Consider the following 20617-nt stretch of genomic DNA (forward strand, 5'->3'; position numbering starts at 1 on the left):
ATCCCCTCATTTCAATGAATACAATACTGTAGCTAACTGTCAGGACTGGTAGGTACCAGACTGCCTAGGTTCAAACTCCAGCTATGCCACTTACTTTTAAGCCTTGCTACTATAGTCCAGTTTCCTAATTTCCCCATGCCCCATCTGTAAATTGTGCATAATATTAATATCCACTGCAGAGGGTTCATAAAATCATTAAATGGGTTAATAGAAGCAAAACATGTAGTAACCATGCTTGGCAATCTATTTGGTGCTTATGCTATGGCTATGTTAGATGATCTATTACCCAGTAGCAGAACCCAAGCAATGTGAGGCTTCAGAGTGTGTGGCAGCCGTATTTCCTGCCATAGAGGAAAACAGTCTATCACAAGAGGATAAAACCAGCATGCACTTGAGAAAGTGTCCTCAAGTCCTAAAGTCACTAATTTCTAATTCCATTTGTTCCTGAATTCTAGCTGCCATTTCCCTCAGTTTAGTTGATTTTCCTCTGGCCTTAAAATATCCTAGTTTATTTCAACCAATTTCCTTTCTACCTGTTTAGTTGAAGTGGGTTTCTGTCATTTACATCTAAACAAGAGCTGACTAATAAGATTCTAAGTTTCAGATTAATAAACACGATACAAAAGACACCAAAAGATATAAAAGAGTTTTCAAATTGTATAAAACTTGGGTCAATGCTTTTTATATTTTATTTTATTTTATTTTTTTTTGCTTTTTATATTTTAGAGGCACAATTTCAAAATAAGTAATATTATAATTTCTTTTTTTAAATATTATAATTTAAAATAATAAACTTATAATATGATTTAGAAGAAAAAAATCAAAGATTCTCTTTGAGAATAATCTCAGATTATTTTATTGTAACTTTTGGATTAAATATTATAAATATTTACTAAGTAAGCTAAGAAGAAATAAGACACACAGAAACCAGATATAGGTCACTTCAAGTGTTCCTAGTATTTTTTTTAAAGATCTTATTTATTTATTCATAAGAGACAGAGACAGAGAGAGAGAAGGGCAGAGACACAAGCAGAGGGAGAAACAGGCTCCACGCAGGAAGCCTGACGTGGGACTTGATCCCAGGTCTTCAGGATCACACCCTGGACTGAAGGCGGCGCTAAACCACTGCCCAGTTCCTAGTATTTCTGATAAAACTTTGTGACTGTGAGCTCTTATGTTACATGTTTGTTCCAAAGTTGGTGAGTTATCTGGAAAGGAACTTGCTCTTCCTGGCTTGTGGAATGTATTTTTGAGCTCACAAAAGCACTTAATAAATATACTAGACCATTTTCCATAAAACATTTGAAAAAAAAGCTTCTTTAATGAGAAATAATAGAAGCTAACAGAAACACAACTATACATTATAGTTAATATACTATTTCCTCTCTTTTTAGAAAATTCCTAAGAGATGCTGTTACTTCATTTATCCTTTCCAGCTCAGGGGCTTTATAATGCTGTCTCCTCTGCCTAGAATGCTAGTCCCCCAGACTTTCCCATGGCTGGCTGTTTTCACTCTTCAGGCCACATCTCATGCCCCCTCTTCAGAAAGGCTTTGTCTGCCAATCTTATCCATAGGTAGTTGCCCTACCTATCTTCCATAACATCACCCAACTTCCTCCTTCAGCATATTTAACACAATCTGAATTACTGTTTGTCAGTTTGCTTCACATCCAGTTTGTAAACTTAATATTTCTGTTGGGGGTGAGAAAAAAAGAAAAAACACACCGATTAGCTTTCCTATAAATGAGGGTTTCTTAAATTTGAACCATGAATTCTTTGTTGTGGGAGCTGTCCTGGGCACTGCAGGATGTTAAGCAGCATACCAGGCCTCTACCCCTGGATACCTGGTATCACCCAGTGATGAGTTGTAACAATCAATACCACCTCCAGATGTTGTCAATTATCTCCTAGGGGGCAAACTTCTCCAGTTAAGAACCACTGCTTTCAATGTATGGCCACTAACATGGAAGAGCATCCTCAGTTCTGTCCACAATCCTACTATGCATCTCCAATCCATCTACTCTCCTACTTCACGTGACCATTCCGCAAGGCAATTTATTTTTAATTTCCTCACACTTCTAACAATCTACCTAAATCGTCACATGAAAGAAATGACCTCACTACATTGTTTACAAAAAAAAAAAAAAAAAATCTACTGTTCTTTCTACCCTTTCTTCATCAGTAACCACTCAGTCTGCCCTCTGCCTCTGTTCCTGAGAGACCTGGTTCTCCTACTCAAGGCTTTATGTCTCCTGTACACCATCTTGCTTATCTTCTTTACAGCAAAAACTGGTCATTAAACTATCTGTAGTTATTTCTTTCTACTTTCTACCTTTCCAATCTGGCTTTTATTCACATCAATATAATAAAATTGGTCCCTTTCAAGGGTCACCAAAACCTGTATCTGGCTAATTCTAAAGGGCAATTCTCACACTTCAACCTACTGGATCTCTTAACAGCCTTTGACCCAGTTTATCACTCACTCTTTCCTGAAATACTTTCTTCATCTGACCTTTAGGACAACCCATTCTCCTGAGTTTCTTTCCTACTTTATGGCTGTTCTTTTTCCATATCTTTCCCTTTTGCATCCATAATTATTTCTTCCACCTTAAACAAAACAAAAATTTTCTTTCTCTTTCCCCTCACCAGTTCCCCCCTAATCCTTCTCTTTGCAGCAAAATTCCTTACAAACAGTTGCTTACACTCGTTGTCTTTTATTTCTCTCCAGCCAGACTTTTGGCCAACTCTACACCACCAAAATTGTTCTGACAAAATCATCAAATAACCTCCATGTTGATAACTCCAATTACAAATTCTCAAGTCCTCACCCTACGTCCCCTCTCAGGAGCACCTGACATAACTGACTTTCCTCCTCTTCCTCCATACACTTTTTCTCAGTAGCTTAGAGGACACTCCATCTCACCTCTTTTCACTGCTGTATCAGCCTTGTTCTTGCCACCATCACTTCTTGCAGGAATTACTTCTCAAGTCTCCTAACCGCTTCTACTTTTGCTTTCTATTACAAAGTCTTTTTATTATAAGAAGCAAAGCTCTTAAAAATATAAATCAACCACATACTTTCTCTGTTCAAAAACATGTAATGGCTTACTGATGCACTCAGAATAAAATCCAAATTTCTTACCTGGGCTTACAAAACCCTACATGACCTGCCCCTGACTCACTCTGGCCTTGTCTCCCATCACTCTCCACAACTGCCTGCTGTAGTTTCTCTAACAGAGCAAGATTCTCTTTCCATGGAGCCTCTGTACCTGCTTTTTCCCTAAACTGGAATGCTGTGTCCACAGACCTTCAAGTGACAAGCTACTCTACTTCACTGAGGTTACAGCTTCAATCAGACTACCTCAGAGAGGGCTTCTGTGACTAATCCATCTGTAATATCTCCTCCTCTTTCCTCTTCCCAAACTGATGGTTATCACCATCTAACCATATTCATAACTTTATCTGTTTGTGTCTGCCGCTGCAAGCTGAACTTTTAAGAAGGCAGGGGCTCTATTTCAACAGCACTCTATCCCCAGCACCTGGAACAACGCTTGGGAATGTAGTAAGTAGTCATAAATATTTGCTGAATAAACAAATGATTGAAAATATAGAAACCAAAAATTTGTAAAGTTTTAGGAGTGTTCCAAGAAGAGGAGAGGAAAAACCAAAATACATATTGACAACTGAAAACTAAATTTTTTTTAAAAAAAGACCTGAGAATTTAGAAAGGTTGCACATTTTCCCAGTCAAATCAATGTAGAGTCTGTGTCTCTCACTCTCTCAGTAAAAGCCACTAGTCTTATGGGGAACTAGTAAAAATTTTTAAAATATTAAAATTAGAGAAATAAAGTGACAGATAACATGAATATCAAGAAAGTCTACAGTATGCCCCACATACTAAGCAAGACGTAATATCCTTCTACAGCTATAAACATGGTTCCAAAGTAGGAACAGAGACTAACCTACATCATAATTCTGATCTTTATAAAACTGAACTGCATTCATAAAATTAAAAAGTCCAATATATGGAAAATGCTGCAATTAGGTGAATGCAAAGTTGAAAGGCAGGTAGAAATTCACACAGTTTTGCTATCCCGCAAGCCAGTTGCAAAACTCTAATGCCATATTTCTAGATTTGGTTTATTAAGGATAAACAATTCTCAAGTGATTGCATAAAGCAACAAGTACAAGCAAAAAAAGTAGTAGAAACTTCAAAAAAACACAAATGGTATCAACAATCTCACTTGGCACATCTTCTAAAAATATTCAAGCATCATCCCCTTCAAACACTGCACTAAGTCTTGTTTCTAGCACTACTTCTATGAAACTACATCATCACTATTTGAAAACAAATGTTGATTTAATATTGCAAATGGACAGCAAAGTGACTCCAGGAGTCACCGAGCAGCTGACAATAGTGCAAGAACAAAAATATTTTCACAATGTCAAACTTTCAAAATTGGACTCAAAATTAGTATCATAATAATTACATTTCAATAAATTTTCAGATTAATATATCCCAGCAGCATATTCTATGATGATTTTTGGCTTTGGCCTTAGGTGAATACTGACTTTACTGGCCAAATGTGTATTTGATGCATCTCTGATATAAGGCACAAAGTAAATCTTCAATGTGGTGCAGAGTAAATATCCAATAAATACCTACTGAATTCATTTAAGAACTGTAAATAGGTGAGATCCAGTGACATTTATCTGAAGAATCAGGTACACAATAATTTAAAGAAGAGGAATCACAATTCCTTCTTATTTTCTAACAACTTACTTTAGGAACATAGTGGTTCATTATCTGAACATACTAACTTCGTGCACAAACTGGGAGACCTCCAACAGTTACAGTGCCATTATAATGGAGAGAAATAACCAACTCAAGCTAGCCGGCCAATAAAGCATCTATAATAATTATCCTGACATTATACTGTTTGCTCTACTGACTACACTACAAATGCACTATCATACTCTAACTTTCTCGTACCTTCTTCTCCAATTCTTTCCTCCTAACTAGAGAAGCTGCTGAACAGGATCTTTGTTCTAAGCACAATGACAATGACTGGGCAACAAATAGTTGTTCAACAAATGGCATAAAGCAAGATTTCTCTTTTTCTCTTGCCCCTCCTGTTTTCTGATCTTTATGTGGTAAACATGTTTAAAATCTAAGCTACCAGGACATTAATTCTCTCCCCACTCCTGGTTTTACTGCATTTGGTAAAATAAGGAGACTATGCATCCCCTCTGGGATTCTACATTCATAGGGCTTTTTCCCTCTTACCTAAGACCATCTGAGCATACACTATTCAAGAACTAGAATTCTGAAAGGCAGCATAAAAATGGTGGCACTGAATGTACTTAAATCAACAAAGATAAATGAATACCATGTGGTCAGAAAGGTAGACTGTGACAGTTATATACCTACTAATGCTCACCCCCATCCAAGTCCATTGTTCTGTCATGCTGGGACTAAGAACCTGAAGAATCTATTTCCTAGACTACTTTGTCAGCTGGCTTCTCACTGGGCCCCATCAACTACAAAGAAATTGGAAGGTGAGAAGAAAGAAGGTCTGTCTTTGGGAACATCTGGCTGGCTCATTTGGAAGAGCATGCAACTCTTGGTCTCAGGGTTGTGAGTTCAAGCCCTATGTTAAGAGTAGAGATTACTTAAATAAATATAACGAGGGGGAAAAAAGGTCTTTTTTTTCAAGTCCTATCAGTATTTCCTGTCATCAAAAGCTACTAGCTATTTGGGAGTATCTCAGTGGCTCAGTCGATTGGGTGTCCGACTCTTAATTTTGGCGCAGGTCAAGATCTCGGAGTCCTGGGATCGGCCCTGCCTTCTGCACTCAGTGCGGAAGTTTGCTCTCTCCCTCTGCTCCTCGCTCCACCTCCACCATCCCCTCTCCCTTCTGCACATGCTCTACCTCTAAAATAAATATTTTATTTATTGATTTATTTCATAGAAACAAAAAGAGCCTATGCAGGCAGAAGGGCAAAGGGGGAGGGAGAAAGAAGCAGGCTCCCTGCTCAGCCCCAATGTGGGGGTCTATCCCAGAACCCTGGGGTCATGACCTGAGCCAAAGGCACTTAACCAACTGAGCCACCTAGGTGCTCCTAAAGCTAAAATAAAAAATAGAAAATAATAAATAATAAATAATAAAATAAAATAAAAATGAGCCAGCTATGGCTCTAGGCTCCAGCTTCCTGGAGAAAGCCTATCAGCACGGTGGTGCCCGGTCCCTCCAGAGATCTGAGCTCCCTGTCTTCCAGAGTTCCTCTTTCGAGCCTAAATTCTGCCTATCCTACATCTTCCCTTCTTTGCCCTCAGCTCGAGAAGTGACAGGTGCTTCCTATGGTTACCATTACTATCTCAGTTACCTCAGGTGACAGAATAGAATATGTATTTGATCTTTATCACCACCACCACCCCCTCCCCGTGCCTAACCCACAGCTCCTAAATCCCTTGGAATTTCCTGGGTGACAGGAGCATCTTTATCTTAATGAGTCCCCAAGATTGCTTCAAGATGAGGACTGGTTGCTACAAATACCAAGGCATACTTAGATTTCAGCCCTACCTCTTGACCTCTGTCAAGTGGGGAGGGGGACTGGAGAACTGATCACCAATGGCCAAGGATTTATAGAAAGTCATGCCTATGTAATGGGACCTCCAATAAAAACCCCTCCATGATGGGAGTCTCAGGAAATTCCAGGTTGGTAAATGCATCCACATATTGGGAAGGGAACACACCCCAATTCCATGGGGGCAGAAGCCCCTATGCTCAGGACACTTCCAGACCTCATGCTATGTACCTCTTCATACCTTTTATAAAATCTTTAGAATAAACTGGTACTAGTGTAAGTAAAGTGTTTCTCTGAGTTCTGTGAGCCATTACAGAAGATTAGCAAACCTGGGGAAGGAGTCATGGGAACAACCCTCCCCTCCCTGTACCCCCTTCACAGCTGGATGGTCAGATGTACAGGAAACCTGAGGTTTGTGAATGGCATATGGAGTAGAGGGGAGTCTTGTGGGACTAACCCCTTAACCTGTGAGGTCTAGGCACCAACTCTACATAGTTAAGAATTAGCATCAAAATGAATTGTAGGACACCCAGTTGGTATCTGGAGAGTTGGAGAATTGACTGGTGTGGGGGAAAAAGTCCCACACATCTGGTATCAGAAGAGGTGTTGGAAAACAGTTTAGCATTAATGTCAGCAGTGTTATGAGTAACAACATGCATACCTCAGCATCTTTTTTAAGCTCATGTTTCTAACATTTGTGTAAATAAATCCACGTTAAATTCCTTTTTAAGATACCTAGTAAGGTGGGGCACCTGGGTGGTTCAGTCAGTTAAGTGTCTGCCTTCGGCCTAGCTCATAATCTCAAGGTTCTGGGATCGCCCTGTGTGGGGCTCCCTACTTGGAGGGAAGCCTGCTTCTCCAGCTCTCCCTCCCCCTCTCCCGACTTGTGCCTGTGTGTGCTCTCTTTCTCAAATAAATAAAATCTTAAAAACAAAACAATACAAAACCCCAGCAAGGTTTCTGCTATCTTGGTTGAAATCCCACTGATATATAGGAAGTTTGGAGAGTAGCTTAATCCTTAACCTTACTCACAATATCTAATCTATCATTATCAGATACAGTGTAGCAAATAATAAAGTGATCCTTTAATTCTCCTTCCTTTGCAAAATATAAAGGAGGAAAAGCAGGATTCAGGTATTACTGGGTGGCCAGCCATACTGCCACCACAAAAGTACTAAAATATCACCACAAATCCCTAGTACTAGTCCAGAGCAACATATTAAGTCTTATAATTCCATGGAGATCAGTTACCAGTCTTAAAAAAATATGACATAAACAAACAACAGAATGGAAAGTGGGAGACTTGATTTCTACTCTTGACTATCACAAAATATGTGACTTTACACAAGTCAGTACTTGTTAGACTGAATCTCTCACATTGCTTCTGGCTAGGATTCTACATATGTTACCCTACATCTCTCCTAATGCTGACATCTAGTGGATACACTTAGATTTAGTATGCTAAAATGAAAAATCTTACACGATTTTACATAAAAGTCTCACTAGGATGCCTGGCCATGTGCAATAAATACAATAAATTAGGATACCAATACTATTCTTTAAATGGAAGTGAACCATAATAAATGAGTATTACATCAGATTGTCATGGCATCTTCAAGTCTGATTCAGAGATTACTAGTAATCGTAATCTTCCATGCCTCCAGCCATTAAAAATTAAACCAAGGCAAATTACTGCTTGAGTTGCAGAGTTAAACCAAGAAATCAAACACATGCTTCTTGCTACAATGCCTTACACATCAGGTACAGACATAGGTTATGAGAAGGGCTAATATAAAGCTCCAAAGCAAGTACATTTAAGAATGTACAGAAAGGTGATGGGAATTAAAAAAACAAAACAAAACAAAACAAAAAACACTGAACCCCCAAATTACCTGTTTTACAAGGATTAAGAAGGTTTTTTATTGAAAAAATATGATTAAACAAGAAATAGTACTGTGAATTTACTTTCTTAAAATGTACCACTATTTTGAAATCCATAGAAAATTATATAAAAATGCAAGAGAATGATAAACACAAAATTTAAGATACTGGTTATCACTGCAGAGAGACAGAGACCTAGGATCAGGCAACTTCAAAGGTCTGGGTAACATTTCAGGTGCTTAATTACTGGTGGATTCAGGGAGTCTTTTAGACTTTCGCATTTACAAATAAAGGTATTCTTTTGTATGTATCAATAATTTTTTAAAAAAATTAAATGTAGAGAGGTGCCTGGATGGCTCAGTTAAGCGTCTGACTCTTGATTTCGGCTCAGGTCATGAATCTCAGGGTCCTTGAGATGGAGCCCTGTGAGATGGAACCCCATGTCTGGCTCTGCACTCAGCAAGGAGTCTGCTTGAGATTCTCTTTTCCTCTCCCTCTGTTCCGTCCCCAGCTCTTTAAAACTCAAAAAAAAAAATTTTTTTTTAAGTGTAAAGTAATTGATACTCAACACATGTGACTCATTCAAAGGTGTCCAACAAAAACGATTGGATTGGAATTCAGGTGCCTGGCCTCTTTGCAATACACATTTGACAGTGTGTGGAGGAGCCATTAAATAAAAACTGTAGCAAATGTAAAACCCTGAGTACTTCTACAGCTAGCTGAGGTCTGCAGTGCCCGGTGATGGTTGCTGCTGTTTTAAATCAAACCACCTTGCCTTAGCTCCTGTCTGCCAATTACTATGACAGACACTGAGTATTTGGCACTGAGGAATTCACATGAGTGGAAGAGACCAGACAAGGTGGTATGGCATGCTTCAAACAGAAGCATGCAAACACAATGAACATATAGAAAAAGGAACACCTAACCAAAGGCTTCCCAGAGGGGCCGATTCTTGAGTCCTTCTTGTCTTCTATTTCTTTAAATTAGAAAATAATTTAAACATAAAAAGATATATTCACATAATCTACCACCCAGAATAAAGCAATGTCATTTTGCTGTATTTGCTTCAGAGGTCTCCCTACCTTTTTGTGCAGTTAACCTCCCAACTTTCCTCTCCCCCATCTCCTAAAGGTAATCTTAAAAGTATGCTTCCTTTCCAAACATATTTTAGAATTTTTATCGTGAAGGTCTGTATGAACAACGCAGCACTGTTTTGCTTTTCAAATATGCATAAATGATATATTGTCCATATTCCCTTAGAATCACTTTTCTCACTCAATGGTGTTTTTATAGAATTATCCATGTTGACTCATTCAGATGTTACACAGTATTCCATGATTCAAACGAACCAGTTTATTTACTTATTCACCAACTGAAGGACAATGCCTTTTCAATTTTTCTCTATTAACAAAGCATGCTTCACACACTACATATACTTGTGCACACGTACAAGAGTTTCCACTGGATGGCAACCCAGAAATTACAGGGCAACTGTGACTTTACTAGATTGTGCCAAATTGCTCTGCAAAGGACTTCCAACACTTCACTGTTCCACTAGTAAAAGCTCTCTCTCCCATCCTCTAAAACCTCAAGCTTCAATGTTTAGATTGTGAAATATCTCACTGATGCTTCAATTTACATCTTCTTGATTACCAGTAAAAATGTGCCTCTGTTTATTTATTTTTTGTGTGTGTGTGCCTGTTTATAGGCCACCTGTAAAATGTATATTCATATCCTTTGTAACATGTGCCTTTTGTTTTCTCAGGATCTCTCCCACAACTACCTTTCTATACACTGTACTCTGTACTGCTGGGGCCCAGAATCTGTAAATAACAGTCTTGCCAGCTGTTAGGTTATGTCAATAGGAGGCACCGGAAGATGAGAAGGCAGGAGAGAGAGAAGCTTCCTGTCTCTGGCCTGGACAGACTAGCAGTTGCTCTAAGAGCAGTCATATGAGGTAAGGCCAGTATGCACTGCCCCAGTCAGAGGCTGAAGCAAGCACAGCCTGTGTGTTCCAGTCTAGTGGTGGTAGCAGCTTTTGGTATCCCCTTCACCTTTGCTCTTCTAGTCTAATACCTTCATAACCAATCCTCTGTATTAAATTCCCTGTTCAAAACACCAGGGTGGTATGTTTTCCTAATTCAACTCCAACTGATACACCACCCTTCCCTACAGTTGGGATTTAGGAATTCTGGATAGGAATTCTGAGTACCAATCTTTTGATGCTTATACACATGGCAAATATTTTCTCCTAATCTATAACACTGCAGTATCCTAGTCTTAACTTTGTTTATGATGCCATCCGTCACATGTAATCCATTTTTCTTTGTGGTCTATGCTTACCATTTAAGTAATGATTCTCTACAAAAGTAGCCCTTTGTTCATCCATGTAACTGTCAAGTTCTACAAGTTCTACAAAAATCTTAATGGAATTTTGACTTGATTTTTGCATTAAATACACACACATGAATACACATATCCTTCTGAGGCAGAACTCCCATCTTTAGAATATCAACCATTTTTTCATTCACTTTATGAATTATATTCTCATAATCCATATTTATCATAGATTTTTTTAAATCTATGAATTATATTCTTACCATCTATGTTTATATATGAATACATTTTCTACTGCTAAACCATCCTTGCATTTCTGGTATCAACTCTATACAATCATTTGAAAATACATATTTCTAGTTTTGGTCTAATATTTCACTTTGGATTATTTCATAAGTAAGACTGACCTATAATTATTTGATCTCTTCTTATCTGGTTTTTGCTATCAAGCCTATTTTATATATCAGCTCTTTCTATTCTACATAAAAATATAAGAGAACATGAACATCTGTGTCCCCTCAAAATTCATGTATGAAATCGTAAAACCCCATGTGATTAAACCCTCTGAGAGGTGAGCAGGTCACCAGTGTGGAGCCCTCATGAATGGAAATAACACCCTTATAAAAGAGACCCCTGAAAGCTACCTTGCTCTTTCTACCATGTGGCTTTTAAAATTTCTCCTCACTGGCCTTTGAGAACTAAACTACACAGTCTCAGGATGCCTGTGTGGCTCAGTGGTTGAGCATCTGCCTTTGGCTCAGGTCGTGATCCTGGGGTCCTGGGATCGAGTCCCACATCAGGCTTCCTAAGGGAGCCTGCTTCTGCCTATTCTCTGCCTCTCTCTGTGTGTCTCTCATGAATAAATAAATAAAATCTTAAAAAAAAAAAAAAAAACTAAACAAGTCTCTGTGCCACCTGACAACCCAATAGATACCTGAAATACCTCTTTTCTTTTTTAAAAGATTTTTATTTATTTATTCAGGAGAGAGACAGACAGAGGCAGAGACATAGGCAGAAGGAGAAGCAGGTCCCAGCAGGGAGCCTGATGTGGGATTTGATCCTGGAACCCTGGGATCACGGCCCTGAGCCAAAAGTAGAAGCTCAACTGCCGAGTCACCCAGGTATCCCAATATCTGAAATACCTTAAAATATATTAAACTGAGGTTAAAAAAAAAGTTACCCATTGATTATATACATATACTAACATATGCAAAAAATTACAAACAAGCTATCTCCTGTCTAGTAATTACAAGGGTTTAGCTTCTGAAAGTGAAGGAAGTTTACAAGGGGCTATTTAGGAATATTCAACACAAGGACCTTCTTTTTTTTTTTTTTTTTTTTTCACAAGGACCTTCTTAAACATTACAGACTAAAGGAACGAACTAAGGGTGTAGAACCATCTTGCCCCAAGTTTAACATAACTTTAGTATCCCAAGCACCTTGCAGAGGTCCTTGGATGCTGTGAGGACTAAATAATAAAAACCAGTGAATGAACTCTTTCTGTGTGCCACATATGATCCTAAGTTATATACACAGTATTATAAAATCCTCAACTATTTTGGAGGTTGTCTAGCACTACAATCTTCATTTTACTTCTAAGCAACCTTAAGGTCAGAAAATTAAATAACTATCTCAAGGTGAACTAATCAGTAAACAATGAGGCCAAAATTCTTACTCAGGCAAATGTGGCTCCTACAGTTCCTAACCATTTTGCCATTTGCTTCTTAGTCATAAATGAAAATACACATAGTTCATCCAAAAAGAGTAAAGAAAATTTAAAGTCTTCCTGAAAGAAATTAATTCAATTCTAGCACTAACATTTCTAAATTAGGAATAAAATTCTCATAGAAAAAAAAATTTTTAAGAAAAGAAGAAACATGACTAGAAAATGATGACAAATGCTAACTAAGAAATGTCCTTAAATATTTCCCTACCATTTGTCAGGTTTGTCTGTTTGAGCCCAGTATGCTAAAGGAATTCAATACAGTGACATTATAGGAGGGCATGAATGTTTCCCTTGTTCCTGAACTTCAGTTAAAACCATTCTCTTGAATATAATTCCTCCAGACTCATCATAATCAAACAGACTATAAATTTTCTCTTCCTGGCAATCACATAATCTTAAAAATATGTACTTGAATAATCTTTCTACATTTAAAAATCAGTATCGCATATAAGGCTAACCAGACTCCAGCAGACCAAAATGCAGAATGTATACATCATAAAAACATTTCTGAACTAAGTACACTAATCTAATTATTACAGCTTTTAAAGTTCTGCATAGCTTTTACTGGGGCAATATTTAATACATCGAAGTTCAAATCACTTAACAACTTTGAATATTTTTACCGTATTTCAAATGTTGCTGGTAGGAAGAAAGAGAAAGGAACTGAAGGGTTTCAGAAAAGGTAGAAAATCAGCCCAGAATACAAGGTTCGTGAGAGGATCTGAAATCATATAGCTCAGTTCTCTAATTTTATATAAGCAAAAACAGCAAATCAGTTTTTTTTTTTTTTTTTTTTTTTTAAAGTGGGGCTTAATCCAATGATCCGGACAGTGCAGCCTTTGAGAACATCTTTAAGACAGGCATTAGGGGTATCACATTGACGGAACAAATCAAGTGCCACAACCAAAAAATATCCCAAAGTCAGATGTCCCACTACATCCCCTTCAAGTGCTGTTTTTGCTATCAGCCAAGCTTCAACAGATATGCCAGTCCTTTTATATTGGTAGTCAGCTACAAGTGGCTAAATGACCACTTAATTGTCAAATTTAGTTGATGACATTCTATGCTCTTCCTAACTTAGGTTGGCACGTGATCACTGTACAGTTCATACTACTGAATTAACTATAAAACTTCTGATGACTTTTTATAAGCCTTGACCTTTTTTCTGTGATTCCATAACACAAGCATCAGACCTTACTATTTTTTCATCCTTCCTGTGGAAATTAATTATGACGTTTCTCTCATTAAACTTTCAGCATTCTGAGCTGGTATTTTATTATTTACATGTTAATTTCATATTCCTTGAAATAAAATGTGAATTCTTTGAAGGGAGGCACTCTTGAAAGCTTACCACTTATCTTCGACTTCCTTTTCAACAGAATATGCTGCTGTTTCTGTGATTACTGACCAGCAAACCAAAGTTTCTTCAAAGCTTTTTTGAGAACTTCTAGCCTACCCCATTGGGATATTTCTTAAGAAATCACTATGTAACTCCACTTATTAAAGATTAGCTATACAAAACACTAAAAAAAACTACACTTATTCAAATATGATGGAAGAAGAAAGGTCTAACTGACTTTTCATTAACAGGAGTTCTTAACCTGGGATCCAGAAAAAGAATTCAGTGACCTGTGAATCTGGATGGGAACCTTTTCATTAACCTCTACATGAAGTTTTGCGATTTCTTCAAGATTTCTTCAAGATTATAGGCAAAAAAGTATAGTAGTATCAGAAATACCTATGAACTTATCATCAATAGAAATCACACGTACTTTCATATTATTCTACAGTTATTGCAAACTTATCACTATTTAAAATTACAGTATTTAGTAGAATTGTTGCTAAACCTTATTCTTTAATGTGAGCATATATATTCTCTATCAAAAACTGGTATTTTTAAGATTTGTTAGCTACATTTCAGTATCATTAATTTCCTTTTTAATCTCATGTATTTTATTTCATAAAATCATGAATCATTTTTAGAATCATTATTCTGGGAAGGGATTCACAGGCTTCACCAGATTACCAGAGGTCCATGGCACAAAAAAAGGCTGAGAACTCCCGCACTGTAACATACACAGAGTAGGTGAGATAATTACAATTTCAAAAGACCATTATGATAACTGTCTTATTAGTTCTAGTACAATGACAGGCAAGTTTTGAAATGTAAATATCTGTTTATGATTAGGAAGAGCACAGAAAGAGATCTTAAGTTGATCATTTTTACTTGAAGAACACAAAGTATGTCTACAGAAAAATTACATTTTCAAATACCTATTAACTTATTAAAATTTTAAAAATTACAAGATTATACATGTGTAAGCACTCAGAACTCCTGTATCAGTAACTTTTGTGGTGGCTGTTGTGTTCTTTACTTCCAAGACTTTTTCACAAGGACCTCAAACAATAACAGGTAGAATTCTTATTCAAGAAGAAAGCATGTACAAGTGTCTTCCTTTCTAGCATATATATATATATTAAGCCACTAGAATTATGGGTTAGACCTTTCCTGATTAACTATACTGGTGATAACTAAAATGACTTAAAAGGGAATTAAAAAAACAAAACACATACCTCTACTACTGAAAGAAAGCTGTAAAAAAATTAATTTACATTTTCCCCACTACTTCCTATTCTATGAAACTAAACAGCATAGGGTATCCCCTAAAGATACTTTTAGCAGGTCAATATTATATACAGAATATCTTCCTTAATTATGTTGAGCCAATGTAGTTTTTTATTTAAATCATAATTTTTCACTTGTATCTGAATTATCATTTCCCCCAAAGACATATTTACCTTCAGCCAGTGCTGGTGATTCTGTTCTTGTCCTTCTATCTGTTTGAAGAAAGAAAAAAGGAAAAAAGTCTAAAACATTATTATACTTTAAAACATGTTCAATTTTATTAAAACTGACTTTAATGAAATTTAGGAATGTCATTGCATATAACATATATATGCTACAACACATGTGTTTGTGTGTGTGTGTGTATGTGTGCTTATGTATGTACATATACTGCCTTGAATTAAATCAACAACCATTTATAGAAAACCTACCAGGAGTAGTCATTATATCAAGCCCTGGGAAATACCAACAGACTTGACACCCAAATTGCCATCCTTAAGACACTCAAAGTCTACAATCTGTATCAAGAGAAGTACATAGTTCTCATCATTTCTTATGAAGCAGAAGACAGCAAGAGAAGAACATTAGCAATTCATCTTTATTCTTGTAACAGGGGCCTAAAATTACCAAAAGAGATATAGTTCTATACTATTATCATAGTTTATGTTCTTTTCAATGTATTAAAAAAATGTTTTACTAAAGGTACTAAGGTCCTTATACTTCACGACAATAACTTATTACTTGCCAGAGGCACATGTGGCAAAACTCAAGTGAACCACGAAGTCCTCTATAGGACTGGTTTTATTATTTCAAATCCTGAAACATTTTAGGTAAAATTAAATCTTCAGAATGACTTTACTCTAACTTTACAACTAAGAGCAACCAACTATAGCACTACAGCAAACCAGCTGAGTTCACATACAGTGGGGGGACACATGTGACTAATGCAAGTACTCATCTTTATGTAAAAATTTCTTTCCCTAATTGTTTATTCTATGACCAGAGCCCTGGACTTAGCACCACACATAAAACTTCTATGTGCTTAGTAACATTTAGAGGAGATAAGGTATTACCTTCCAAGAAGGTAAGTGATCAGACACTACATCATTTTCTAAAGGCTGAAATGTGGCATTGTGTCTCTGACAGATTAAAAGAAAAGAAAAACCCAACAGATGGAAATAGGATTGACAACCTTCAGGTCCACTGGATTAGAAATTCTGTTAGTGGGGGAAGAGAAAAGTGGTTTCTGCCAGAAAACACAGAAGTATTCTGAGGCAATGATAACTGGTTATCTGGGACTCCTTACTGGACCACCATGCTAAGTTAAGAGCTACCATATTGGTGAGTCCTGCAAAGTGACCCTAACCTGAGAACTTAATGGCTGCTTTCACACAATGGGGACAAGCTCTGTCCCTATCCAGAACCTAGGGGATTCGAGTGGGGGCGCCATGCTCAGGAACAACTGTAAATGAGCAGCTGCAACAATCATGACCCGACAAGGAGAAATCAACTACAGGCATTGATCCCTTAGAGAAGGTCTGTGTCACTGAACCAGGACAATGCCTCGACCTGTTCAAGTGACGGTTCAAAGTAAGGGTAATCTAGAATGAGAGGTAAAGGACTGTAAAAATGAACATTATTCCATTAACCCTCCTATTATAAGTCTAATGTAGAGATTGTGGCCAGCCACAATCTTGAAAACTGTACAGAAGACTGGACTAAACAGCAAGTACTTAATGGAGGATACGAGCCTGAATGAGGCACCTCCTGCGCACCACCTCACCTTTTCACTCCAACTGAGGTACCTCCCTAGCTGCACTACAGGTGCACTTTCTGCTCTCAGGCTTTGCTCTAAGAGATGCTTAACAGGTACTCTTCAGCCATCCTGAGACCTACGAACTCTGACCTGGAAGTGTGGAGATGTTACTATCAATACCCTATGAGCAACCCTGACCACTGAGGAATAGGATCTGGTAGATAAATACCCCCTCCTTTCCACCCAGAGCATATTCTTCATGTCTTTTCAGAAGACTTCCTCTGGATCAAGCCCCAGGTACTCACAGATGTGACCAGGTCAATAAGAGACCCTTGCACGGACTTTCCTTCCTCCCTGTTTCATGTACCCCAGTTCTCCAGTAAATTATCTGCATAAAAAGCCTGTCTCCAGCTCTGCTTCTGGTATGAAACCAGATCAGGATACTCTGGGACACCATACTTCTTCCCTTTTTGTTCTAACTTACTAGATGCTCTTTAATAATCTGTTGCTGAACTTCTCTCAAATCCTCAAATGCTGATGTGCCCAGGGCTTCAGTCCTGGGTCCTCAACTCCCTTTGTGATTTCATTCCATCTCATGGCTTTATATATCAATTATGTACCTCAAATTTACTTTTCTAGTCTAGACATTTCTCTCCAACTCCCTACTCTCATAGCCACTGCCTACTCAGTATCTCCTCTAGGATGTTTTAATAGCTCAAACTTAACATGTCAAAACTAAACTAAGTCACTTTCCCTCCCCAAACAGGATTTACCTAGTCTCACTCAACTCAGTTGATGGCATCTCTATCCTTCAGTTGTTCAGGTAAAAACTTTGGATTCCTCTCCAACTACCTTCTCTCATACATTCCAAATTCCACTACAGCTCTACGTACAATTTTCACATCTACTATTCTAGCTCCTATTAACTTAAAGTGGAGGGTTCAGCTGCATTAGCAGTTATAGGTGTACTATTACTTCTTAATTCAAAAGCCTCCAAGGGCTGCAAAGTTAAATGCATCTGGGTTGGGTGGAGCCATATTAGAAGTGCTAACTAGGGCAAATGCCTATGCTTAATCTAAGAAGTACCATGGCTATTAACACCCATGCTAAAAATGCCCGTAATCCGGGGCTGAATATTCATGTAAAACAATTTTTAGATGTTATCAACTAATTAAGCTTTAGAAATAACCAATAGGCCAAAAGAAACAGCCTGAGGATTTTGTTTGATAAACAGCAATTTGCAACTCCTGCTTTAGGACTTGTCTATAATTTATATATTATTAATTCTAATCTTTTCCTTTTTTTTCTATCAGGTAGGAGATGAATGGAAGCTATTTATGTTCAAAGCCTAACCATCCTGGTTTTCCTCAAAAGCTCCTCTTGGATCAATGTTACTACAAGTGGAATGAATAAACACATTTTTGCTTTCTCTGCCAAAAACAAACTTCCTTCCCTAAGGCAGACCTAAGCCACCCAGAAATAAACAAAACAAGTGGCTTGGCTGGCCACTCTCATAAACTAGAGGAGGAAAACCAGTGCCACTTGCTTATAACCACGGGGAAAAATTCTATTCACTCTAATTCTTAATAAATCAATAAATCAAGAAAAACCACTTGTAATTGTTTCTACCCTTAGAAATCAAGTATCAGGTCATAAGTAGTGAATATTAGATAATATGTAAATTGGATAATCCAGGCGTCTAAAAACCCGCAAACCTAGAGGTTCTAACTCAAACCTAGAGGTTCTTCAGTAAGTGTTAAAATTCCTTTGCCTCCAGCAAAACATAAAAGCTATGACTTCTGTCAACCACATTTGCAGCTTTGCAGCATTTCAAATGATACATACATCTAACTGGTTATGCAACCCTACACTGCATTCCTCCTTCATTAGGGTACATGATAAAATCTAATTCAATTCCATTTGTTTAAGCTCCCCTTGACATACACAAGGCAATCTTAGAGCCATCAGAGAAACAGAAAAAGAGCACTTGAATTAAAGGGCCTATTAACCACGTTCCCAGATCACACAGTATTATGGAAGTGCATTATTATATAATTTCAGCAAAAATCTCAGTAAGTTTTTTTTTAAAGATTTTATTTGAGGGGACCCCTGGGTGGCTCAGCGGTTTGGCGCCTGCCTTTGGCCCAGGGCGCGATCCTGGAGTCCCGGGATCAGGTCCCACGTTGGGCTCCTGGCATGGAGCCTGCTTCTCCCTCCTCCTGTGTCTCTGTCTCTCTATCATAAATAAATAAATAAATCTTTAAAAAAATAAAGATTTTATTTGAGAGAGGGAGAGCACACATGAGCTGGGGAGAGGGGCAAACAGAGAGGGAGAAGTAGACTCCCTGCTAAGCAGGGAGCCCAACAGACCTACGGCTCAGTCCCACAATCCCAGGATCATGACCTAAGCTGAAGCAGCTGCTTAACCAACTGAGCCACCCAGACACCCCCTTAGTAAACTTTAAAAACTTGACAAAGTTATTCCACATCCATTTGAGAAAAAAAGAAACATGCAAGTCTACGAAAAACTTTAAAAAAACAGAAGAAAAGAACCAGTCCTACACATTTATAATTAAAATTGTGTGGAACTGATACAGATATATAGTCAGGGGAAGAGAACAGAGAAATCACAATGTTCCAATTGTACGTAAATGTAAAGAAAACACACACCAGGGCAGCCTGGGTGGCTCAGCGGTTTAGTGCTGCCTTCAGCCCAGGGTATGATACTGGAGACCCGAGATCAAGTCCCACGTCGGGGCTCCCCGCGTGGAGCCTGCTTTTCCTTCTGCCTGTGTCTCTGCCTCTCTCATTCTGTGTCTCTCATGAATAAGTAAATAAAATCTTTAAAACACACACACACCAAATACTTAATGGAAAGTCGTGTGTGTATGTACAGTACCAAAATAAATATCCGAGGAGACGCTAGGATGAAAAAGATTGTGCTCTCTAGAAGCACCTCCTCTTACTGCAGCAATTAAAACATTCGAGGTAAAAATGAGGTATCATGAGAAATATCTACATATAGAGCTGCGGCAATTAAAAGAAGGTATCTCAAAAAAAAAAAAAAAAAGAAGTTATCTCAGCTAGGGGTAGAGGATGGAAATCAGGTATTAGGAAAGATTTTATGAAGCCCTGGTAGTTGAGATAGATTTGAAGAATGGATAGGATTTGGACAAGCAGGAAAAAGAGGAAGAAGGTTGAAAGAGAATATTCCAGATGAGGAATGTATAAAGTAATCATTATAGGGCAATAAAGAAAACTTTATTTAATAAATGGTATTGAAATCATCCCATTGGGCAGCCCGGGTGGTTTAGTGGTTTAGCGCCGCCCTTCAGCCCAGGGCCTGATCCTGGAGACCTGGGATTGAGTCCCACATCGGGCTCCCTGCGTGGAGCCTGTTTCTCCCTCTGCCTGTATCTCTGCCTCTCTCTCTCTCTGTCTCTCATGAATGAATAAAATCTTAAAAAAAACAAACAAACAAAAAGAAATCATCCCATTAAAAACTGAGATACAGGGCAGCCCAGGTGGCTCAGCAGTTTAGTGCCACCTTCAGCCCAGGGCCTGATCTTGGAGACCTGGGAGAGAGTCCCACGTCGAGCTCCCTGCATAGAGCCTGCTTCTTCCTCTCCCTGTCTCTCTCATGAATAAATAACTAAAATCTTAGAAGAAGAAAAAAAAAAAAAACTGAGATACAACCATCTCA

The 20617-nt window shown here is 38.0% G+C and overlaps 1 protein-coding gene and 1 long non-coding RNA gene across 17 annotated transcripts in view; one reads left to right on the plus strand and one right to left on the minus strand.

The window, feature by feature from the left end:
* CYRIB (CYFIP related Rac1 interactor B) overlaps positions 1 to 20617 on the minus strand; it is a 147877-nt gene that overhangs the window by 36187 nt on the left and 91073 nt on the right. For all 13 annotated transcript variants that reach the window (XM_077847260.1, XM_077847253.1, XM_077847258.1 and 10 more), the window contains one exon: positions 15332 to 15370. Coding sequence is in view for 2 of the 13 variants with exons in the window: in XM_077847262.1 (XP_077703388.1) it covers positions 15332 to 15370 (39 nt within the window). In the remaining 11 variants the exon portion in view is untranslated. The remainder of the gene's footprint in view (positions 1 to 15331; positions 15371 to 20617) is intronic.
* On the plus strand, positions 5469 to 18466 carry LOC144283325 (uncharacterized). 4 transcript variants are annotated; one of them, XR_013351851.1, is made up of 6 exons: positions 5495 to 5559; positions 14123 to 14249; positions 14516 to 14618; positions 16305 to 16499; positions 17681 to 17737; positions 18228 to 18466. It is a non-coding gene; the product is annotated as an uncharacterized LOC144283325 (long non-coding RNA). The 4 variants fall into 4 exon arrangements; XR_013351850.1 differs by lacking the exon at positions 14516 to 14618 and adding an exon at positions 11789 to 11927 and having other exon boundaries at positions 5518 to 5559; XR_013351849.1 differs by lacking the exon at positions 14516 to 14618.

This window comes from Canis aureus, chromosome 14 (assembly GCF_053574225.1).
Source record: "Canis aureus isolate CA01 chromosome 14, VMU_Caureus_v.1.0, whole genome shotgun sequence".
Lineage (NCBI taxonomy): Eukaryota > Metazoa > Chordata > Mammalia > Carnivora > Canidae > Canis > Canis aureus.